Genomic DNA, 20,182 nt, shown 5'->3' with positions numbered 1-20,182 from the left:
TCGGGGCGAGAGTGTATACGACGGAGGAGGAGCTAACCTTGTGTTGTTTACTTAGTGTCAGCCTCCAGATGGCGGTAGCATACACCCACAGTACCTGTGTCCCCCAATGAGCGTCTTGGAGAAAAGGATTTTACGGTGAGTTATCACAAAAATCCATGTTTTTTCTGTATAGAGATGTATTCATTACTGTGTCTTCTGTTTTAGCTTCCCCTCTGTTATCTGACAAACACAAGCATTCCAGAGAAAATGCCTGCCTTTCCCCAAGAGAAAGACCCTGCAGTGCTATATTTCCAATCCCAGCAGAGCCGCCCCAGGTAGCCCGATTGCCAGCCATCTGGCAGTGTGTGTGTGCTGTTACAGATAAAGTCTAATACAGAATAGCAGATTTACCTGTGTATTTTTTTGATAAACAGCAGTATATTTATTTTATTTAATATGTCTACTCTTGGCTTAGTTATCGGTTAATAGAACGCTGCTATTTGCTTTGACGAAAAGGTCAGAACTGCTGAGGTGCAGCGATGTGCTCTTCTTACTAAGTAGCTAATCTTTTGTAGGAAAATCAGCAAGCTATGTTTTTCTCAATACCTTCCTCTTTAAATTGTTTGCTTGGTAGTTGCCTGGTAACCCTCTGCTAAGAAATTAGACATTTACATTTTGTTTCCCATTGCAATTAGGTTCAAACATTTTGTGACTATTTGTAAATTGTATGTTTTAATGATGTGTTTAAAATATAGCTACAATATAAAGTTGTTCTAAATAAACATAATTTTTCAGATTTTAGAATACTTAAAAAATTTAGATACAAAATGTAGAAGTGACTCTAGCCACTTTCTATTCAGTGCAAATTCAAGCCCCCAAATGTTATGAATCTGCAGGTTGATAGCGTTCCAATGCTGTGGGCCACCTTACTAAAATCGGTCTTGTCTGGAGCTGCTTCAGTCACCACTCACAGATGCGGCTGTAACCACACACCGGCCCTATGATTGACAGTTCGGTCTGCACAGAAGGGAGAAAGTTGTCAATCCAAGTGCCGGGGTGTGTGGTTACAGCCGCTGCTCACTGTCTACTGAGCGGTGGCTATAGTAGCACCAGCTACTCTATGACTAAAAGCCAGAGGCTGCGTGGAGGAATAAAATTCATTTTCTCCCAGCAGCCACACTTTGAGTGAGGTGGAATGGAACAATATTATCTTGCAGACTACCCCATACACCTGCAAGTTAATAGTGGGGAGAAATGGAAGATAACCCTTTGAATGTGCTTAGCTTTTGCCACATGATCTTCATCATCAGTATCTTTATAAACAGGTAGCCTACTGTGTTTCGGTATAGAAGTTAATGTATCAGACCCACTCTCACTGTACAGTCTTGAACTGAACATTGTGTCATCTTTGACGGTTGTTCAGCTTGTTCTTGTGTATATCACACACCTAAGGAATTGCTTTTTTGCTTACATTGTAGTAAAATAATAACAGCTGGTAAGAACTTCTCCAGAAAGCCCAATAGAATGCCAGAGTTTAAACATTTATAATAGAATTTCTTTTTATTTTAGATACCGTAAGTTGTCTGATGCTCATTTTGAACTCCTACTTTCTAAATCATTCATACCCTGAGGGTATGTTCATATGTCTTGGAATCAGCCCAATGTGTCTTTGAGGATCTGCAGCTTTCAGTGTGGCTCATGCGCAGCTTTTCTGTGCGGGATAGAGGGCATGCTGCATTTTCCTCATGGAGTGTGCATAATGAAAATACTGTGCAGATGTTTCCACTACGTGAAAATGGAATATAAGCTACAATGTTCATTTCATTGCATGCAAAATGTAAGCAGCTTTGTTAATAATTACAGCTTGGAATCCACACTGAAATCCTCATCAGATCTTGAATATGTAGACACACCTAAATGCTATATTTACACTGTGTGCCACCGCCAATCAGCAACATGTTTGCTGTTCAGCAGTTGGTAAATAGCCTGCTTAGATAGGCCGATCCCGGTTCAGATGAGTGCAGAGCGACCTATTGAAAATCATTCAGTACGCATAGGCTACCATTGTTCTTGGCAGCGCAGGTTCTGTTTACACCAGTTGATGCGTTGCCAAGAATGATGATCTGTTATGCAAAATTAAAGATCCTTTCACCTCACGAGCATTTTGCTCATTCACCAGGTGATCAGCAGCCTGTTTAGACCCCAAAACTATGATGAACACGTATTCTGTGTATAAATGGTCCTTATGCATTAGTGTAGCTGGATAGTGGGATGGAGATAGACATGGAAATAGTCAATTGCTACAATGTAGAAACCATATTGTAACACTAAATACCAGAAGCGTGAAGCTTTTACTTAGAAAAGTAGAGCTGACCTGTAGAAACTTTATCTTAGATGCTTTTGGGGCCTTAATGTATATAATGAAATAATATTAATGCTTTTTCATTAAAGGGAATCTGGCACCTATTTTTTCAACTATAAGCTGTGGTCACCGCCATCAGGGGCTTATCTACAGTATTCTGTAATGCTGTAGATAAGCCCCCGATGTAACCCGAAAGAGCAGAAAAAGGAGTTATATTATACTCACCCAGGGGCAGTCCGGGTCCGATGGATGTCGCGGTCCGGTCCGGCGCCTCTCATCTTCTAGCGATGACGTCCTCTTCTTTGCTTCCCGTCGCGGTTCCGGCGCAGGCACACTGCTCTGCTCTTTTGTTTTTAAATTGTGTTTTTTTTCGTTGAAAAACTTTAAACATTTTCAGAATCCCCAGACAATTACAACTCCTCACCCCCCCATACAGAATTAATTCCTTGCACACAGACCATATTTATTTTGACGTACACCGCTGTGTTAGGAACTGGCAAATAAAAGGGATGTGTAATATATGCAGAAGAGCAGTAAGGCAAATGATATTCACTAGGGTCTTCGGTGCCAGCTTTCTAACATATAAAATATGTCTGCTGTTAAAGTTGAAGGAATGATGTTTGTATTAGATACAAAACTTAATTATAAAGTCAACCTATGATCCCAGAATGCACACCGTTCATGGAGGTCACGGGAATTACAACTTTGTACTGAAAATAATGTAGTCCTGACCACAGTATGACCAAACAAAAACCAAGACATGTCACTGGTTTTGCTAAGTGGAAATGGCAGCGGCGCCTTGTTACCTCTATGCTAACTCTTTCATCTTCCATGTTTTAACGTTTCTAGAGGGCACTTTTTAATCACATCGGAGAAAATACTTTACCTCGCAGTGACCCAAACCTCTCGGCTCCAGATAAAGGTATGTTACCAACAGTGAGGCTGATCGATACTGGTGTTGCACAACTGATAATAATAGCAATAATTACACATTGCGTAGTTGCTCAAGGTTGGATGTTTCTTTTTTCTAGAATTATCTGCTTGAGGAAACTCAATGTCTACATGGACATTTGTTTTCTCTGCCATGTTTGATGCTAGTGTAAGTGAAATCGGTTCTGTAACATTTCCTTCCAGCATTGAACTGACTTGTAAATTAAAGCCCTGTTCACATTGCGTTTATGCAGTGCATCTAGACCAGTGATGGCGAACCTTTTAGAGACCGAGTGCCAAAACTGCAATCCAGGACCCACTTATTTTTCGCAAAGTGCCCTGAATACTGAGGTTTTAGTTTAGAAAGACAACTCGTACATTAGCTCTCTATAGAGTCAATATCAAAGAGCTTGTAAGCGCTGCACACCAAGCCTAAGATACTAGCCACCAGTTGTAGTAAAGGTCTGTTCTTGAGAATGGAGAGAATTTTTAATCAAAAGTAAAATTGCAAAGTTGTTTGTTTTTGCAACCTCTTTGCAATTTTAACCCTTTATCATGATGAGAACAAACCCTTTAAGGCAGGGATATCAAACTAAAATACAAAGAGGGCCAAAGTTAAAAGCTTGCAGAAAGTAGCAGGCCAACCTTTATATATGTTAAAAAAAAAAAAAAGTCTACAATTGAGGAAGTTTTTCCTTATAAAATGTAATGATTAACTTTTGGAATTATAGTGGAATAATGTAATATGTTATGTAACAGCAGTACAAAGCATATGGTCCAATGGCCTAATTTAATTTTGTAATAACAAAGGATAAAAAACCTTGAATAAAAGGGATAATAAAGTATGATGCAAACAAAAGTGCTCCCAAACACAGTATGATACCCCCACAGTGAATTCCTCCATACGCACAGTATGATGACCCTACTGTACCTCCCTCCCCCAGTTTCCCCAACAAAGAATGATGATCTCATCACAGTATGATTCTCCAACTGTAATCACCAAACTGCCCTCCGTATAGTATAACGGGCACATAAGGTCTTCCATACAATACAATGGCTCTCCATAAAGTATAATGGCTCCACATAGTCCTACATACAGTGTAATGGCCCACACATAGTGCTCCATGCAGTATAATGACCCCACACGATGCTCCATGCAAAATAATGGCCCCACACAATGCTTCATACTGTATAATGGCCCTAGACGATGCCCATACTGTGTAATCGCCCCATATGATGCTCCATACAGTATAATGGCCTCACATAAAAAAACCTAATCTACTCGTATATAAGCCGACCCGAGTATAAGCTGAGGCACATAGTTTTGACACGAAAAACTGGGAAAAGTTATTGACTCGAGTATAAGCCAGGTATGCAATGTCCCATAATCCCTATTCTGGTATGCATGGTTCCTCATTCCCATCCTTATCTGCATGGCTCCTTATCCCCATCCTTGTCTGCATGGCTCCTTATCCCCATCCTTGTATGCATGGCTCCCTATCCTCATCCTTGTCTGCATGGCTCCTTATCCCCATCCTTGTCTGCATGGCTCCTTATCCCCATCCTTGTCTGCATGGCTTTTTATCCCCATCCTTGTATGCATGGCTCCCTATCCTCATCCTTGTCTGCATGGCTCCTCATACCCATCCTTGTCTGCATGGCTCCTAATCCCTATCCTGGTAGGCTGGCTCCTTATCCCCATATTTGTATGCATGGCTCCTAATTCCTGTCCTGGTATGCATGGATCCTTATTCCTTATACCTATCCTTGTATATATGGCCCCCATGAGAAAAGCATTAAAAAAAAAAAAAAAAGCATCCTACTTACCTTCCCTGCTCTCCCTCGCAGCATTTTGTTTCAGTGCCAGCAGCTCCTGCCGCCGGCCGATCACATGTCCCCGCTCATTAAGGGAATTAATTTTCACTCCACACCTATGGGAGTGGAGAGAGGTGAATATTCATTACCTTAATGAGTGGGCACCTGTGTCAGCCCGGCAGCTGCTGGAAGCCTGCAGCTGAAACTGTGCATACTATAAGAGAAATGAACATTCATTGCCAGTGCAGTGAATATTAATTTCTCTTTAGCAGCGGGCACAGTTACAGCCACAGCTGCTGGCTCCTGCCTTCTGTGACCCGCTGCTCCGCCGCTCCCCCTCCCCCGCTGTCTTCTAGTTCTGAGGAGATGGTGCATGCCAACCGGGAGCGTGCCCCCTCTGGCACGCGTGCCATAGGTTCGCCGCTACTGATCTATACTGTCTGAATGTGCCAAAAAACTGGATTCATTATTGAAAACCCAACAGAGCTATAGACTACAGTGACACAAAAGGAGTTCACATGTGCTCCGTTTCTGCATTTTTTTTCCAGCCATGTCTGTCGTTTTTGACTGCTGCATAATCATAGTAGGGCCAAAGTCTTTCAGAGATAAGCCTTTTAGTTGGCATCAAATTTTTGTCTATAGAAACGCCAGCAGAAAAATGCACCCTCATATATCTCTGCATACTTAGCTGCTGTGTACACAAGAAGATCCCAACAAGTTCATAATCTTCTTGGAGCCAAATGTGCAGTTTCTCTTTCTCATCACTTCTTTTCCTAATACCTGAGAATCTTTTACTGAATACCTTTTAGAGCATCTCCAGAATTTGAAAATCATGGCTACCTTGTTCCCAAAACAGTGCCTCTCTAGTCAACAGGTTGTGTGTGCTATAGCAACTCTGCAGCATTCACTTAAATGGAGCTGATACCAGACACAATCTGTAGACAGAGGTGGCAGTGTGTTTTTTTTTTTTTATATGGCAGCCATGTAATTTTAATCTTTGACAACTATTTCAAGTGTGCATCTGAAATATAGAAAGGTACAAATGTATCTTGTGACATAGTGACTACCAAAGAAACATCTGAAATAGTAGTGTACTTACTTGCCAATGTGTCACCTTTACTAATGGTTAAAATACTTCCACCAATAAATATGTCAGTATTGGCATCTTCAAGGGAATCTGCAGATAAGTGGTAGGGTTACAGGGAAAAAATGAACCACTCGCTATACTGTGAGCGTGCTGTAATCCGTTTCCTGCATTGTGATTGATAGTCTGCTACAGGGACGATATCCGTTTAATTTCTCTATGTAGCCGCTGATCCATTAAGGCAGCCTAACATGATTTTACCTGCAGATTAGCCCTTTTCTGGACAGGATCCCCTTAAATTCAGCACAACTCCAATTTCTTTACCATAGTATATACCTTTTGTATCTAATGCCCAACTGGATTATTTGCAGTGTTTTGCCTCATTCAGTGACCAGGCAGTAGCATTCCTATGCCCATTGCTCAGTCATAAATAGCCCCTTTGTTTTCTTCCCTTCACCACAGTCAGTAGGTAGAAGGATCTCTGCCCTGCTGGATATGATATTTAGAATTTACACATAATTAGGTGCTGCCCATGAGCTTTCCATTTTCACATCAACAGTAGATGTGTGTTGATGTACATGTCTACTAAAAACCTAAACAATATTTGTGGGTTAGCATTACTGGAAATCGTACATGGTTCCTTATAAAATACATACCGTATATACTCGAGTATAAGCAGACAGTGAGTGTAAGCCGACCCCCTAATTTTGCCACAAAAAACTTGGAAAACTTATTGACTCGAGTATAAGCCTAGGGTGGAAAATGCAGCAGCTACTGGTAAATTTCAAAAATAAAAATAGATACCAATAAAAGTAAAATTAATTGAGACATCAGTAGGTTAAATGTTTTTGAATATCCATATTGAATCAGGAGCCCCACATAATGCTCCATACAGTTCATGATAGCCCCATAAGATGCTCCATACAAATTACACCCCATATAATGCTGCACAAAGGTTAATAATGGCCCCATAAGATGCTCCATAGAATAATATTCCCCATATAATGCTCCATAAAGGTTATGGCCCCATAAGATGCTCCATAGAATAATAATATGCCCCATATGCTGCTCCATAAAGGTTATGGCCCCATAAGATGCTCCATAGATTATGCCCCCATAAGATGCTCCATAGATTATGCCCCCATAAGATGCGCCATAGATTATGCCCCCATATGATGCTCCATAGATTATGCCCCCATATGCTGCCCCATAGATTATGCCCCCATATGCTGCCCCATAAGATGCACCATTGATTATGCCCCCATAAGATGCACCAAAGATTATGCCCTCATATGCTGCCCCCATAAGATGCTCCATAGAATATGCCCCCATGTGCTGCTGCTGCTGCTGCATTTAAAAATAAAAAAATGACATAATCACTTCTCCGTCGCTGGGTGCAGGTGTCAGTGCTGGCACCTGAGATATTCACCTGTCATCTCTGCTTGCTGCTGTCTGGCACGTCATCTGTCAGTGACGTTCAGACTGCAGGGGGCGCGGCGCGCACTAACCGCGTCACCGTGCCCTCTGCTGTCTGAACGTCACTAACAGATGACGTGCCAGACAGCAGCAAGCAGCGATGGACCGGGGGATAGATGAATATCGCTATACTTACCCGTCCTGGCACGGTCTCTGCAGCCCCCAGCTAATCCACAATCTCCTTTCCTGCCTTCAGCGGTCACTTGGTACCGCTCATTAAACTCATGAATATGTGCATATTCATGAGTTTAATGAGCGGTACAATGTGACTGCTGAAGGAAGGAAGGAAGGGAGATCGCGGAGAAGCTGGGGGCTGCAGAGACCGTGCCAGGACGGGTAAGTATGACCTGACAAACTTGGGCTAACCACACCTATGGCCTTTAGTTTCCCATTAATATTTTGTTCTTGCACCCAACACCCTTCACACCACCCCCTTCAACTGTTCTCTAATTGAAACATTTTCTATCAAGATATTGAAATAAAAAAGGTATGGTAAGTGGCAGTGGTGGCTAATATTGGTCCAATAATGTTTATCCGTGTGATCCAAAGACCGTGAAGTGTAAACTTCCTCGTCACATTCTCGCCTGTACATAATTACAAATTGCCTCTGTGAGCTTTGTGAATAAGATAGATGGAGGCCATTATTTTAGCACGAAATTATCTTAATTGCTAATCATTAAGGCTTGTAATTCACATTCTGAATAAAGAAAGTGACATAAGATAAAGAGCAGTCAGTGGTTTGGCACGGGCAATGATATTCCTAGAGGTAAATCAGCCTTAATTAGTCACTTTGATGTATCTGTGTTTCCACCCAATGCTAAAATGTATTAATTGCCTGATAGAAGTTATGAATTAAAGGGAGAAAATATATAATATTTAGTGGCGAAGGTGACAGATGTTTAGTATACGAGTATATGTGTGGGTGTATGACGTTTCTGAGCATGTTACTTTATTGTCCCTAATTTTATTAAACAGAAGACAAGTGTTCCAATATTAATCGGATCTATATCCTCTTTATCCTTCTTTGCTAATCTGAGACAATCAGAGTGCATTATCTTGGGTTCAGCAGACTAATTGAAAGTCTTCATTTACAGTCTTTAATTAATTTGCTTCTGATTAACTCATAGAATATGTACTTAAGCCTATATATAGTACTGGCTTTGTCACAGGCCCTCTACTCCCTAAAGGAATTTTGCACTTCACATCATATTCCAGCTCCAACTCCCCCATCCTCCATTATTTGTAGTACCACAAAGCAGATTGGAATGCCCACATAGCGTGTAATTGGCCTGGACGACATCTCGGTATCTGCACTTTCTCCGGGTTTCTCTTTCTGTCTGCTTAGCTAATAACGATGTGTATAATGCAATCATCCCTCTCCATGACTAGATTATTCCTATTCCATTTCCATCTACAAGCAGGCCGCTTAATGTCGTTCTGGCTGCCTCTTTAATGTCTGCGGTGTCTCATACTCCTCTACTTGGCCATGAGTGGAGGAGAATAATCAGTAATTTGCAGTGACATTAATATTGATAAACATCATCATTTATGCTAATGCAGACAGTATAAAGATAATGAACAAAGTATTTTAGAGGCAATTATGAGGTTTTTCTCCAGATGACCTTATAAACATGAGCTAGTGGGATTATTTCCACTCCTCAAACTTCTCTATATGCAAATTGCCTCTTCAGAAAGAAAGAGGACTTTTACTCTACAGCGCCACCTATTGGTAGTAGCGATCCTACAAGCGATCCTCCTTACCTTGACAAGCCACAGTTGGCATGTCACTCTCCGCAAGGAGAAACCTTACTTCTTAGACCCCAAACTTTTCTAAAAACTGAACTGAGGAACATAATCTCTCCCTGACCCCTCTGTGATCTCCGCTCTGACTTTCAAAGTACTCTATGTCCAGAGACCATATATATATATATCTAGTTTGCCTTAGATAGCACGTGGACTTGTTAGGCCTATTTCACACTTCCGTTTTTGACCATCAGTCAAAATCTGCCAGTTTTTGAAAAAAAGGGATCCGCCATATTTTTTGGCGAATCCATTTTTTTCCCCATTGAGTTGCATTACTGGCGGATCTTGATGGATGGCCACCCGTTGGATCCGTTTATTGCGGATCCGCCAAATTTTTTTCGTCCGCCGGCATGCCTGGACGGACCCTGCAACGTTTTTTTTGGTGTAGGATCCGCAGAAAGTAAGTCAGCCACAAAATTAACCCTGAAATCCTTTCTGGCGGACGAAAAAAACTCTCTCTCTCGACGGCGGTTCCTTTAAAATTCTTCATTCGACGGATCCGTCAAAAAACGGATCCTATGGCATCCGTTCACATCAGTTAGGAACGGATCAGCTTTTCCGCCTTTTTGGCAGATTTTAACTGACACAAAAAACAAGTGTGAAAGAGGCCTTACACAGTTATCTCTCTCGACCTCACTATACACATGCACACACAGATCTGCCAAGCGTGCATGTGCTTTTATTGGTGCCAGCAGTGGCTTATACCCACTTCTGGAAGTGGCTTGTACCGTAGGGAAACAAAAGGCTCTGTGGTTGTAATTCAGCATGTCCAATAACCTATTGGAGAATGTTCAGCAGATCTGTCATCAGGTTCCCCAATATAAAACTCCACACATCTCTTAGACCTGATGAGGCTGGTGTACATACAATAAGATCTGGTGACAGATCTGCTTTAGCTAGCAGGGTCCCCTCAGCTATTTAGTAGCATGCCCAGACAGAGTGAATTGAATGGTAGCTTCTGGCTGCTTTGTATTTGGGTTATATAAGTCATTTTACAGTCCACACTGAGCTATTGCTGCCACATTGAAAGAATCTTCCTTTGTTAAGCATTAAGATGCAATCTGCCTGCGTCCTTACTTATTCATGGAACCATTGCTAATTTATGTGCTCATTGCAGTTGTTTCTTCCTCGGTCAGGTAGTCTACATTGTTCTCTTCACTATGAAATGTGAAGGGCTGCTGTCATCTGCTCCATACAATATATCACATTCAAGGCTGTTTGTGTCAATTCTGTCCCAATTTTACAGCAGTGAACACAACCCCAAGCAGTTGGAGCCTGGATAGCGGGAAAGAAGCCAAAAACCTGTCAGAAAGTGGAAGACTCATAACTCCTCCTGTGCCACCCAGACCCACACAAGCGGGTAGGAATGAAGTCCCAGCTCACTCCATGCATGCTAGTTTTATTGGCTTTTGTTTAAAAGGCTTCATCATAGCAAAGATTGCAGCAAAGCACTTAAAGGGGCAGTACACTTTCTGCAAGTAAGGCACCGTCGCCACCGGTCTCAGATAGATCTCATAATGTGGCTGTTTACACAGTGGCCTTTAATCATTGGTGATGGAGCTGGGGGAGATCAGTACACATAAATAAAGCCGACTACTAACTAGATGTCTGCTAGTTTTAGCCACTATTAAACCCCAAGTAGTTTTGGTGCCGTTTGGTAAAATAACCCGGTGGAGCTGGCGTTTTATCATGCTGCCATTGGATAGGACATCCTGTAGTGGCAACAGGTCCATTTATTGCTCAGAATCCAGGTCGTGTTAAATATGCATCGACACATTCGAGGGTCTAACATTGTAGAAAATGTCAGGATTTGGGTGGGACGTCTGCTGTTGCAGTTTCTTTAAGACACATATATAAAAGACAATAGCAGTAATGCAGAATGTGTTTGTGGTGTCAGTGCAGAATGATTTATGGATTAATATCTGTTTAATTTCAGCTTCTCCAGCTAGGAATATCGCCGCAGTGTCCCCTTCTATAATGGGAAGGTCCCCAATGAAGGTAAACATTTCTGCTTTTTCAGAATGTGCACTGCTGCACACATTGAACCTCCAGTGGCCAACAGAGGGCACTCTTGCTCCATAGATTGCTTGTAGCTCTCCTGTCTATAACCTGGAGATCTATTTCTTGCTTTGGTCTAAGATAAATTAATAACTCTTCCGTATTCTTGTCTGTTATGAAAACAGAATTGTAAGGGTCATTACATAAAAGATAGCTTTTTTGCCGTGAAATAGTCAAAATAAAAAAGTTTGAATGAATATGGCAGTCTGTGTTATGCAAGTCCTTATTATACCCATGGGAGCTGATGATACTGTAGACGCAGAATAGACTGCACATGGCTTAGCAAACATACACTCACTACTGTCAGATGGAAGAAGGCATGATATACTGCTTTATGGGGTTCTTTCGGGATTTGGCTTGACAGCCACAAATCCTCATTGAATATCAAGTCACATACTGTGCCAGCTACAGGAATCGCCATATACAACAGTGGCTACGAAGCAGGAGAAAGCTTCCAATGCACCGTAGTGAAACAACCATCCATGGAGAATCTGCTTATCTGGGCACGCATAAGACACAACCTGAGACCGTGGTTAGTATAAAACATGGCCAGTCCAGCCCCCAGCACACCACCAGCTTGGCCTTTCCAGTATGATCCAGAAAGATTGTGTGAGCCAAGGACTTCCCTTCTCCACGTACAATGTCCGCAGGGCTCTTCCCCTTTGCCCTGTACAGTATCATACACAGGGTATTCCCCCTCTGTGTGTACAGGTTCATAAACAGGACTCTCCCTATCTACAGTGTCATTTACAGGATGATCCCCCTTGTGCCATTCATAGTGTCATGCCCAGGACTCTCCTTTATATAGTGTCACACCCAGGACTCTCCTTTATATAGTGTCACACCCAGGACTCTCCTTTAAATAGTGTCACGCCCAGGACTCTCCTTTATATAGTGTCACACCCAGGACTCTCCTTTAAATAGTGTCACGCCCAGGACTCTCCTTTAAATAGTGTCACGCCCAGGACTCTCCTTTATATAGTGTCACGCCCAGGACTCTCCTTTATATAGTGTCACGCCCAGGACTCTTCTTTGTATAGCGTCACGCCCAGGACTCTCCTTTATATAGTGTCACGCCCAGGACTCTTCTTTGTATAGCGTCACGCCCAGGACTCTCCTTTATATAGTGTCACGCCCAGGACTCTCCTTTATATAGTGTCACACCCAGGACTCTCCTTTATATAGTGTCACACCCAGGACTCTCCTTTAAATAGTGTCACGCCCAGGACTCTCCTTTATATAGTATCACGCCCAGGACTCTCCTTTAAATAGTGTCACGCCCAGGACTCTCCTTTATATAGTGTCACGCCCAGGACTCTCCTTTAAATAGTGTCACGCCCAGGACTCTCCTTTAAATAGTGTCACGCCCAGGACTCTCCTTTATATAGTGTCACGCCCAGGACTCTTCTTTGTATAGCGTCACGCCCAGGACTCTCCTTTATATAGTGTCACGCCCAGGACTCTCCTTTATATAGTGTCACGCCCAGGACTCTTCTTTGTATAGCGTCACGCCCAGGACTCTCCTTTATATAGTGTCATGCCCAGGACTCTCCTTTATATAGTGTCACGCCCAGGACTCTTCTTTGTATAGCGTCACGCCCAGGACTCTCCTTTATATAGCATCACGCCCAGGACTCTTCTTTATATAGTGTCACGCCCAGGACTCTCCTTTATATAGTGTCACGGCCAGGACTCTCCTTTATATAGTGTCACGGCCAGGACTCTCCTTTATATAGTGTCACGGCCAGGACTCTCCTTTATATAGTGTCACGCCCAGGACTCTCCTTTATATAGTGTCACGCCCAGGACTCTCCTTTATATAGTGTCACGGCCAGGACTCTCCTTTATATAGTGTCACGGCCAGGACTCTCCTTTATATAGTGTCACGCCCAGGACTCTCCTTTATATAGCGTCACGCCCAGGACTCTCCTTTATATAGCGTCACGCCCAGGACTCTCCTTTATATAGTGTCACGCCCAGGACTCTCCTTTATATAGTGTCACGGCCAGGACTCTCCTTTATATAGTGTCACGCCCAGGACTCTCCTTTATATAGTGTCACGCCCAGGACTCTCCTTTATATAGTGTCACGCCCAGGACTCTCCTTTATATAGTGTCACGCCCAGGACTCTCCTTTATATAGTGTCACGCCCAGGACTCTCCTTTATATAGTGTCACGCCCAGGACTCTCCTTTATATAGTGTCACGCCCAGGACTCTCCTTTGTATAGTGTCACGCCCAGGACTCTCCTTTGTATAGTGTCACGCCCAGGACTCTCCTTTGTATAGTGTCACGCCCAGGACTCTCCTTTGTATAGTGTCACGCCCAGGACTCTCCTTTGTGTAGTGTTCGTACAGTATTTGTACAGTTCATTCTCTGAGGTTGACACTGAGTTCTCCAAACATTACAGACTATAGGAGAATAATTTATGGTAAGGTGATGGGAATATTACAGACTATAGGACTGTACTTTATGGTAAAGTGATGAGAATATTACGGACTATAGGACTATACTTTATGGTAAGGTGATGGGAATATTGCTGACTATAGGACTATACTTTATGATAAGGTGATGGGAATATTGCTGACTATAGAACTATACTTTATGTTAAGGTGATGGGAATATTACCGACTATACCATATGGTAAGATGATGGGAATATTACGGACTATAGAACTATACTTTATGGTAAGGTGATGGGAATATTGCTGACTATAGGACTATACTTTATGATAAGGTGATGGGAATATTGCTGATTATAGGACTATACTTTATGTTAAGGTGATGGGAATATTACCGACTATACCATATGGTAAGATGATGGGAATATTACGGACTATAGAACTATACTTTATGGTAAAGTGATGAGATTATTACGGACTATAGGACTATACTTTATGGTAAGGTGATGAGGATTTATGTTGCTAAGTTTTGCTCACTGTCTTTCAGGGCTCGGTGCATTCATTTACTCCATCTCCTGTGGATTGCCATCCTTCAAGCATGATGTCCAATTCTCCAGTCTTGTCTGGAAGCTGCAGCAGTGGCATTTCGTCTCTAAGTCGTTGCAGCATTTCAGAAATGTCAGGTTTTGAGAGTCAAATCTTTGAGCAAACTGGATCGTGCTCAAGTTATGGTATATCAGAGGAACCATCAAGAAAGGAGAATAAAACACCACCCCCATACAGTGTGTATGAACGGACCTTAAGGCGTCCTGTACCCGTACCGCAATGTCTTTCCATTCCTGCTCCAATCGATCCTCCAGCTTTACCACCCAAACCTGGCCCAGCACGTCCAACAAGTCTGGAGAACGGCAAAAGGACTGATCCATTACCACGCCCAAGACCTTTCCCAAGGAAAGTATCTCAGTTGTAACAGAACGGCTGGACGAACAGTGTGACCTTGCAGCACAAGTAACCCTCGGGTCCAGTGATAAATGGAGACTGCACAAGGGTTGTAGATGTAATAAGCGTAAAGGGCACTTTATTTGTTTACTATCTGGTTCTCTTAAAGAAGTGAAGAATTTTGTTATGTATTATTGTTTTGCACATTATTATAGAGATATTCAGGAGTAACTTGACAAGAGGCACTTTGGATCACATACAAACCCACATACGTTCATGGAGTATGTGCTTACTGGATATGAATTTGATATTATCAATTCATTATGGGGCTTTTGGGCTCTGTATACACTGTTTAATTATTGGTTTCATAGATAGTTTTTGTGATTTGTTTTTAATTTAAAGCTACTTGATTTATTGCGTTTTAACCATTAAACCAGCCAACAATTCCAAATTTGTAATATGCGCTAATTTCCAATATCTAATATAAATTTAATGACCCTAATAATATATTACTTTTCTGAATATAATATTCTTCATTTTCTTTAGAGAATAAGGGATTTTACATGTATACTGTATATATAAATCTCTGGTCAGTGGCGATAAATTATCTTCCGTACTTTGTGCATTTTGTATATGAAGAAACAATTTTAATGTTTTCATATCTGAAGGGAGGGGAATTCTCCGAACTGCATGTACAACCAGATTGCTCCAGTGGTCATCGCAGAAAGGTAAATGCTGTATGCTACATACATGTCTCTGCTTCCAGCCTCGCTTTTGGCTTTCTGTCGGCGTGCATCAACTTGTCAAAGCAATGTGTCAAAGGCAGTGAAACTAGGGTTGCGTTAGTGGTTTAGTAATGCAGAACTTTTCTACAGCTTTGTCTTGTGTGGTTTTTCTATGTCTTTGTATTTAAAAAAAAAAAACAATGGATCTGAGTTAGATTTGAACAGTATATAACAATGCCTCTGTTCACATTAGCGCCATGGGTTTGTTCTTAACCAGCTCGGAAAACAGATTCCAACAAATTCTTTCTTGGCTTATAATGGGCCCGTTAGGTAATGTTAGGATTTCCTTTATGATGGCAAAAATATCGCTGAAGATTCTACTATTATCGTCATGAAAAGGAAATGGAGACCCAGTGGGATTAGGAATAGCGGTAATCTGAACGGAGAATTTGATTGGACAAGGGAACCAAATCGCTTTATGGAGTAAATTACAAAGTGGGAGCACATTGCATACTCCAGTAAATTATGTTTCCCCCTTTGGATTTGCTCATCCAGGAAGATATTTTGGCCCAGTCACTGATTCACTTTCACTTACTGTATATCACTAGTAAAATAATTCCCTCTGTATTGAATACACAGAGGAGTCCATTCTCTTACCAGAAAATTTGAGTCAATGGACACGCTAATTACTACTGGAATTGTAAAGTATCACAGCCCCCCACAAGTTCTGTCCAGTGTGTCTTCACCTCAACATCACAGTTTTCTCCTAATAATCAACTATGTATTATTTAGGTGCATCACATTTATTAAAAATAAAATAGAAATAAAATAAAACGCAGACATTTTTACACACTGGTGTAATGAATAGCTTATTTTAGGAGGAGTCCCTTTCGATGATTTTGTAAAGGATTAAGTACCTGCACGATTGACTCTAAATCAGATCCAATGTTAGAAGTGCCTTGCATCCAACCACTTCTTCCAACCCCAGTGTTCCTACATGACGTGTATGTTCCCAGTGTTCCTACAAGATGTGTGTGTTTTCTTCTCTGCAGACGCTGAACTATTACGGTAAATCTGATTCAGTAGGTTTGGTTATGCAGTGCACCAAGCAATACAAGGGATATTATTTATATATATATATATATATATATATATATATATATATATATATATATATCAGGCATAATATTTTTTGATGCAGTATTTCTGAAAGTTGATCTGATAGAAGTCAAAAAGAAATGTGAAAGGCATAGTCCAGTTGGCCTTTGATTAGAGAAAAAAAAACCCTTTCTGACCCCCCCGCGCTGGTTTCTGAAGGTTTGCCCTACCTATGTGCCTGCTTGTCAATCACATATAATGATCTACTTAGTCAGATGTTGGAAGGACCTGCAACGAGCAGAAGATGCGACCCATTGCTGTGCACACTCGGATCTGTGGAAACATCCATTTACGTAGGTCGCTAATGCCGGACACAGCACAGTTTGTGGTAGGTCACCCATAAAAGAATACCAGTTTCTGAAAAATGTGAATAATAACTAGCAATAGTTAATAACAATTACATTAGGCTTACTTGCCAGAAACTGCAGATAACTATTTATGACGTGTAATGCGCTTTCTACACTAATCTGATGGATACTTGAAGTGGGGGAACGTAGTTAGTAACCTAGTGATGTGAGGTGCTGGTATATTTCCTATGTAGTCGTAACACTGTTCCAAGCGGATAATGGGAACACATTACTCAGCTTAGTACTGTAGGATATATATATATTCTGTAAACACTAGTAAAATAGATTTATCAGAGGTATCTTAGGGGAAGAGCTTGATTTTTCTCCATGTTTCTTAATATCAGGGAGCGGTCCTTTTTGTGTGCACTGCTTTGTACAGTAGCATGTCCTGTATAGATCCAGCACAGCAGTGCCCCCATTTACCCAGTTATCATGGCAGTTATGGGATGATGACTTGGAACCTGAAAGCAATAATAGTCATACCTCTCAGTACATTAGTTTATTTTGTACCCACATGTATTATTATGTAGTGCGTGTGGATGGCACAGGAAAACACATCCACGATAACATAGATAATGATGCAGCCTCTCTAGGTCTTATGCTACTTATTTCTCCCAGTGTAGGAAATCTGAATTCTTGCTGGTGTCAGGGAACACAGTAAGGCCGGGTCAGACGGGCATATTAAAAATCATCTACGTTTCATGCAGAACGTTTGGACAATTTTCATCCATATGTCCCTTTTTACATCCGTGAGCGACCAGTTTTCATACATCTACATTCAAAAATGTACATGATCAAATAAAGTTTCCATTGGCATTGTATCCGTAAAAGTCGGATGTCACAAGGTTGTTCTGTGTGGGATTTGATTTTTTGTTATGCACCTTTAGAATTTAATTGACGAGACCTGGAACAGAATGGTGCATGCCACAGGCAACGCACTGTTGAATTACAATGGTCGGTGTCTGTTGGATTTTTCCTCCGGCAGCACATCCGTATGATACGCTCATCTGAACGAGTCATTAAACTTTCCCTTTCAAGATGGTAGTTAAGCTGTGTGGGTTCACTAAAAAGCTTTTTTAGAATAGTCCATTGAAGGCCTATCCTTAGGTATGTGATTAGTTGGGGTCATCTATGAAGACCCCACTGATCGGCAGAATGGAGGTGGCACAACACTGTTCAGGTAAATGGGGCTAAGTTGCAGCATCTTATGCAGCCACACATGGACAAGAAGTTGTGCCCAAATAAACTGTGAAAGGGGTCCAACGCCCATTTCTGCTGATCAGAGGTGAGACCCCACCCGTTACACATTGATGGCTTACGTTTTAGAAAAGGCCATAAGTATAATGTCCACTAATTATTATTTCTGCACAGCACACCCCATTATCAAGTATCTTCTTTACCTATGTCCCTGTTATCCTTTATGCTGGTAAGTAATGCAATAAACATTTGCATCCATTTTTTCTTATGGTTTCCAAATTAATCCTACAGAACATTCCCGACCAATGCAATTTTCCACTCCCAAGTATTGTACAGATGTAATGTTGTGCCTTTCTATCCTGTGTGCTGTCTCATTGTCATTAGTCCTTGAATTCTGGGCATTGTATCTCTGCTGTTTTATTGTATTACCTTTATGTTCCTACCAACAAAACTGCCACCTGTTCTGGCCCATAATTCTGCATTCTCACCTAGAACAGTGCACCTTACACAATAGATTTCATCGCTTTCAATCTTTTATGGCAATTTACAAAATGGTCATGCATTTTAAACCCTCCTTTAAAAAAAAATAAAGGCATTTTCCCTTTTTTTAATGGGAAGTTGATTTTTAGGAAAAGCGTGTATTTTGCTTTTAAAGACCAGCCTGGTTGATAGAAAATGTTCACTTTTTTTATATATTTTCCCAAGAAAACTGTTTAGCAGGTGACTAATTACATTTTTAGTAATTATTCGAGTATTTTTGTACATAATTTGTTAACTTTAATAAAATATTCCACTTAAAAGCAGGCGCACATATGCAGTATGATTGTGAGAATTATGCCAAATAATTTATGTATTGAAACCGTTTGTAAATATCTGCTTTTTAAATAATAATTCAGCCATATTGACTTTACAATTTTGAATGTCAGAAGAAAATATATGGTAAAGAATATTTATGTTTTAGTAAAAGATATTAAAGAAGGCTAGATCTTGTAGCTTTGTACCAGGCTATTTTGCCGCTTGGAATTTTTAGAACTGGTTGTGGCTTTGGGATATAACATACTGTGTTGTGTTTTTAACATATTTAACAGATAACGGGGTGAGAAGAATATACGCTTGTTTGTATATCTTTGCATATACAGGATATAGATTTATATAAAGATGCATTGCTGTCATTTTCGACATTATGATATAACAGGCTCTTCTGATTTCTATGTGTAGTACATAGTTGATTTGTTGTACAGTGTTTTACAGCCAGTGTTTTTATTTCTTTTCTGCGGCCTTCGTCTGTTTCTGGCAACCAGCAGAAGTGTTACATTTAATATATGCGTGTATCACTGGACTCCTTCAGGCATAATAATTATTATGATGAACTCTTTACCAGATGTGCATATTAGATGGTGCCGCAATGGAACAAAATCAAATAAAGTTACTTGGATAATATGTATGCTTTGCTTTTCTTTTAAATTGTTTTTAGTCTATGGAATGTGTGCAGTGTATGTAGTTACTATAGACTAGTGATCATTCATGTAAAATTAAAGCATCTTTCCAGAGATTTGAACAAAACCTTTCCTGATGTTTGTCTCATGCTTTAAAATAAATTGCTTACACGTCTTTATTAAAAATGCTATAGCTGACCAGTCCTGTCCAAAAGTGCCAGTTATGTATTGGACAAGAAGCTAGCTACTTCCATTTTCTGTGATTTCCGCATTCACCTATACTTCTCTACTTGTTTTTCAGTATAAGGGCTTATTCAAAAGCTTGGAAAAAAAAATCTGTATTTTACATTACTATCAAAGTGAATGTGATTTCTGAAATTTCATGCACCAGATTTGAACCGTAAAAGTGTTTTTAAAATTTGCAGCATATTAATTTTGTAAGCTTTTTTGCAGCATTTTTTTCAACCATTCAA

At 40.9% G+C, this 20,182-nt stretch overlaps 1 protein-coding gene across 5 annotated transcripts in view; it reads left to right on the top strand.

Moving 5' to 3' along the window:
• Nucleotides 1-19,836, top strand: part of DOCK4 (dedicator of cytokinesis 4) — a 505,372-nt gene extending 485,536 nt beyond the window's left edge. For 4 of the 5 annotated variants that reach the window (XM_073573297.1, XM_073573296.1, XM_073573295.1 and 1 more), the window contains 5 exons: nucleotides 205-314; nucleotides 3,191-3,263; nucleotides 10,696-10,809; nucleotides 11,386-11,447; nucleotides 14,455-19,836. In XM_073573297.1, coding sequence (XP_073429398.1) covers nucleotides 205-314; nucleotides 3,191-3,263; nucleotides 10,696-10,809; nucleotides 11,386-11,447; nucleotides 14,455-14,877 — 782 coding nt within the window. In that variant the 3' untranslated portion in view covers nucleotides 14,878-19,836. The remainder of the gene's footprint in view (nucleotides 1-204; nucleotides 315-3,190; nucleotides 3,264-10,695; nucleotides 10,810-11,385; nucleotides 11,448-14,454) is intronic. The other variant, XM_073573298.1, reaches the window with a different exon arrangement.
• The last annotated feature ends 346 nt before the right edge of the window (nucleotides 19,837-20,182 follow it).

Source organism: Dendrobates tinctorius, unplaced genomic scaffold (assembly GCF_039654945.1).
Source record: "Dendrobates tinctorius isolate UK_male_01 unplaced genomic scaffold, ASM3965494v1 ptg000035l, whole genome shotgun sequence".
In the NCBI taxonomy this organism is placed as follows: Eukaryota; Metazoa; Chordata; class Amphibia; order Anura; family Dendrobatidae; genus Dendrobates; species Dendrobates tinctorius.
This window is presented reverse-complemented; position numbering and strand designations above follow the sequence as displayed.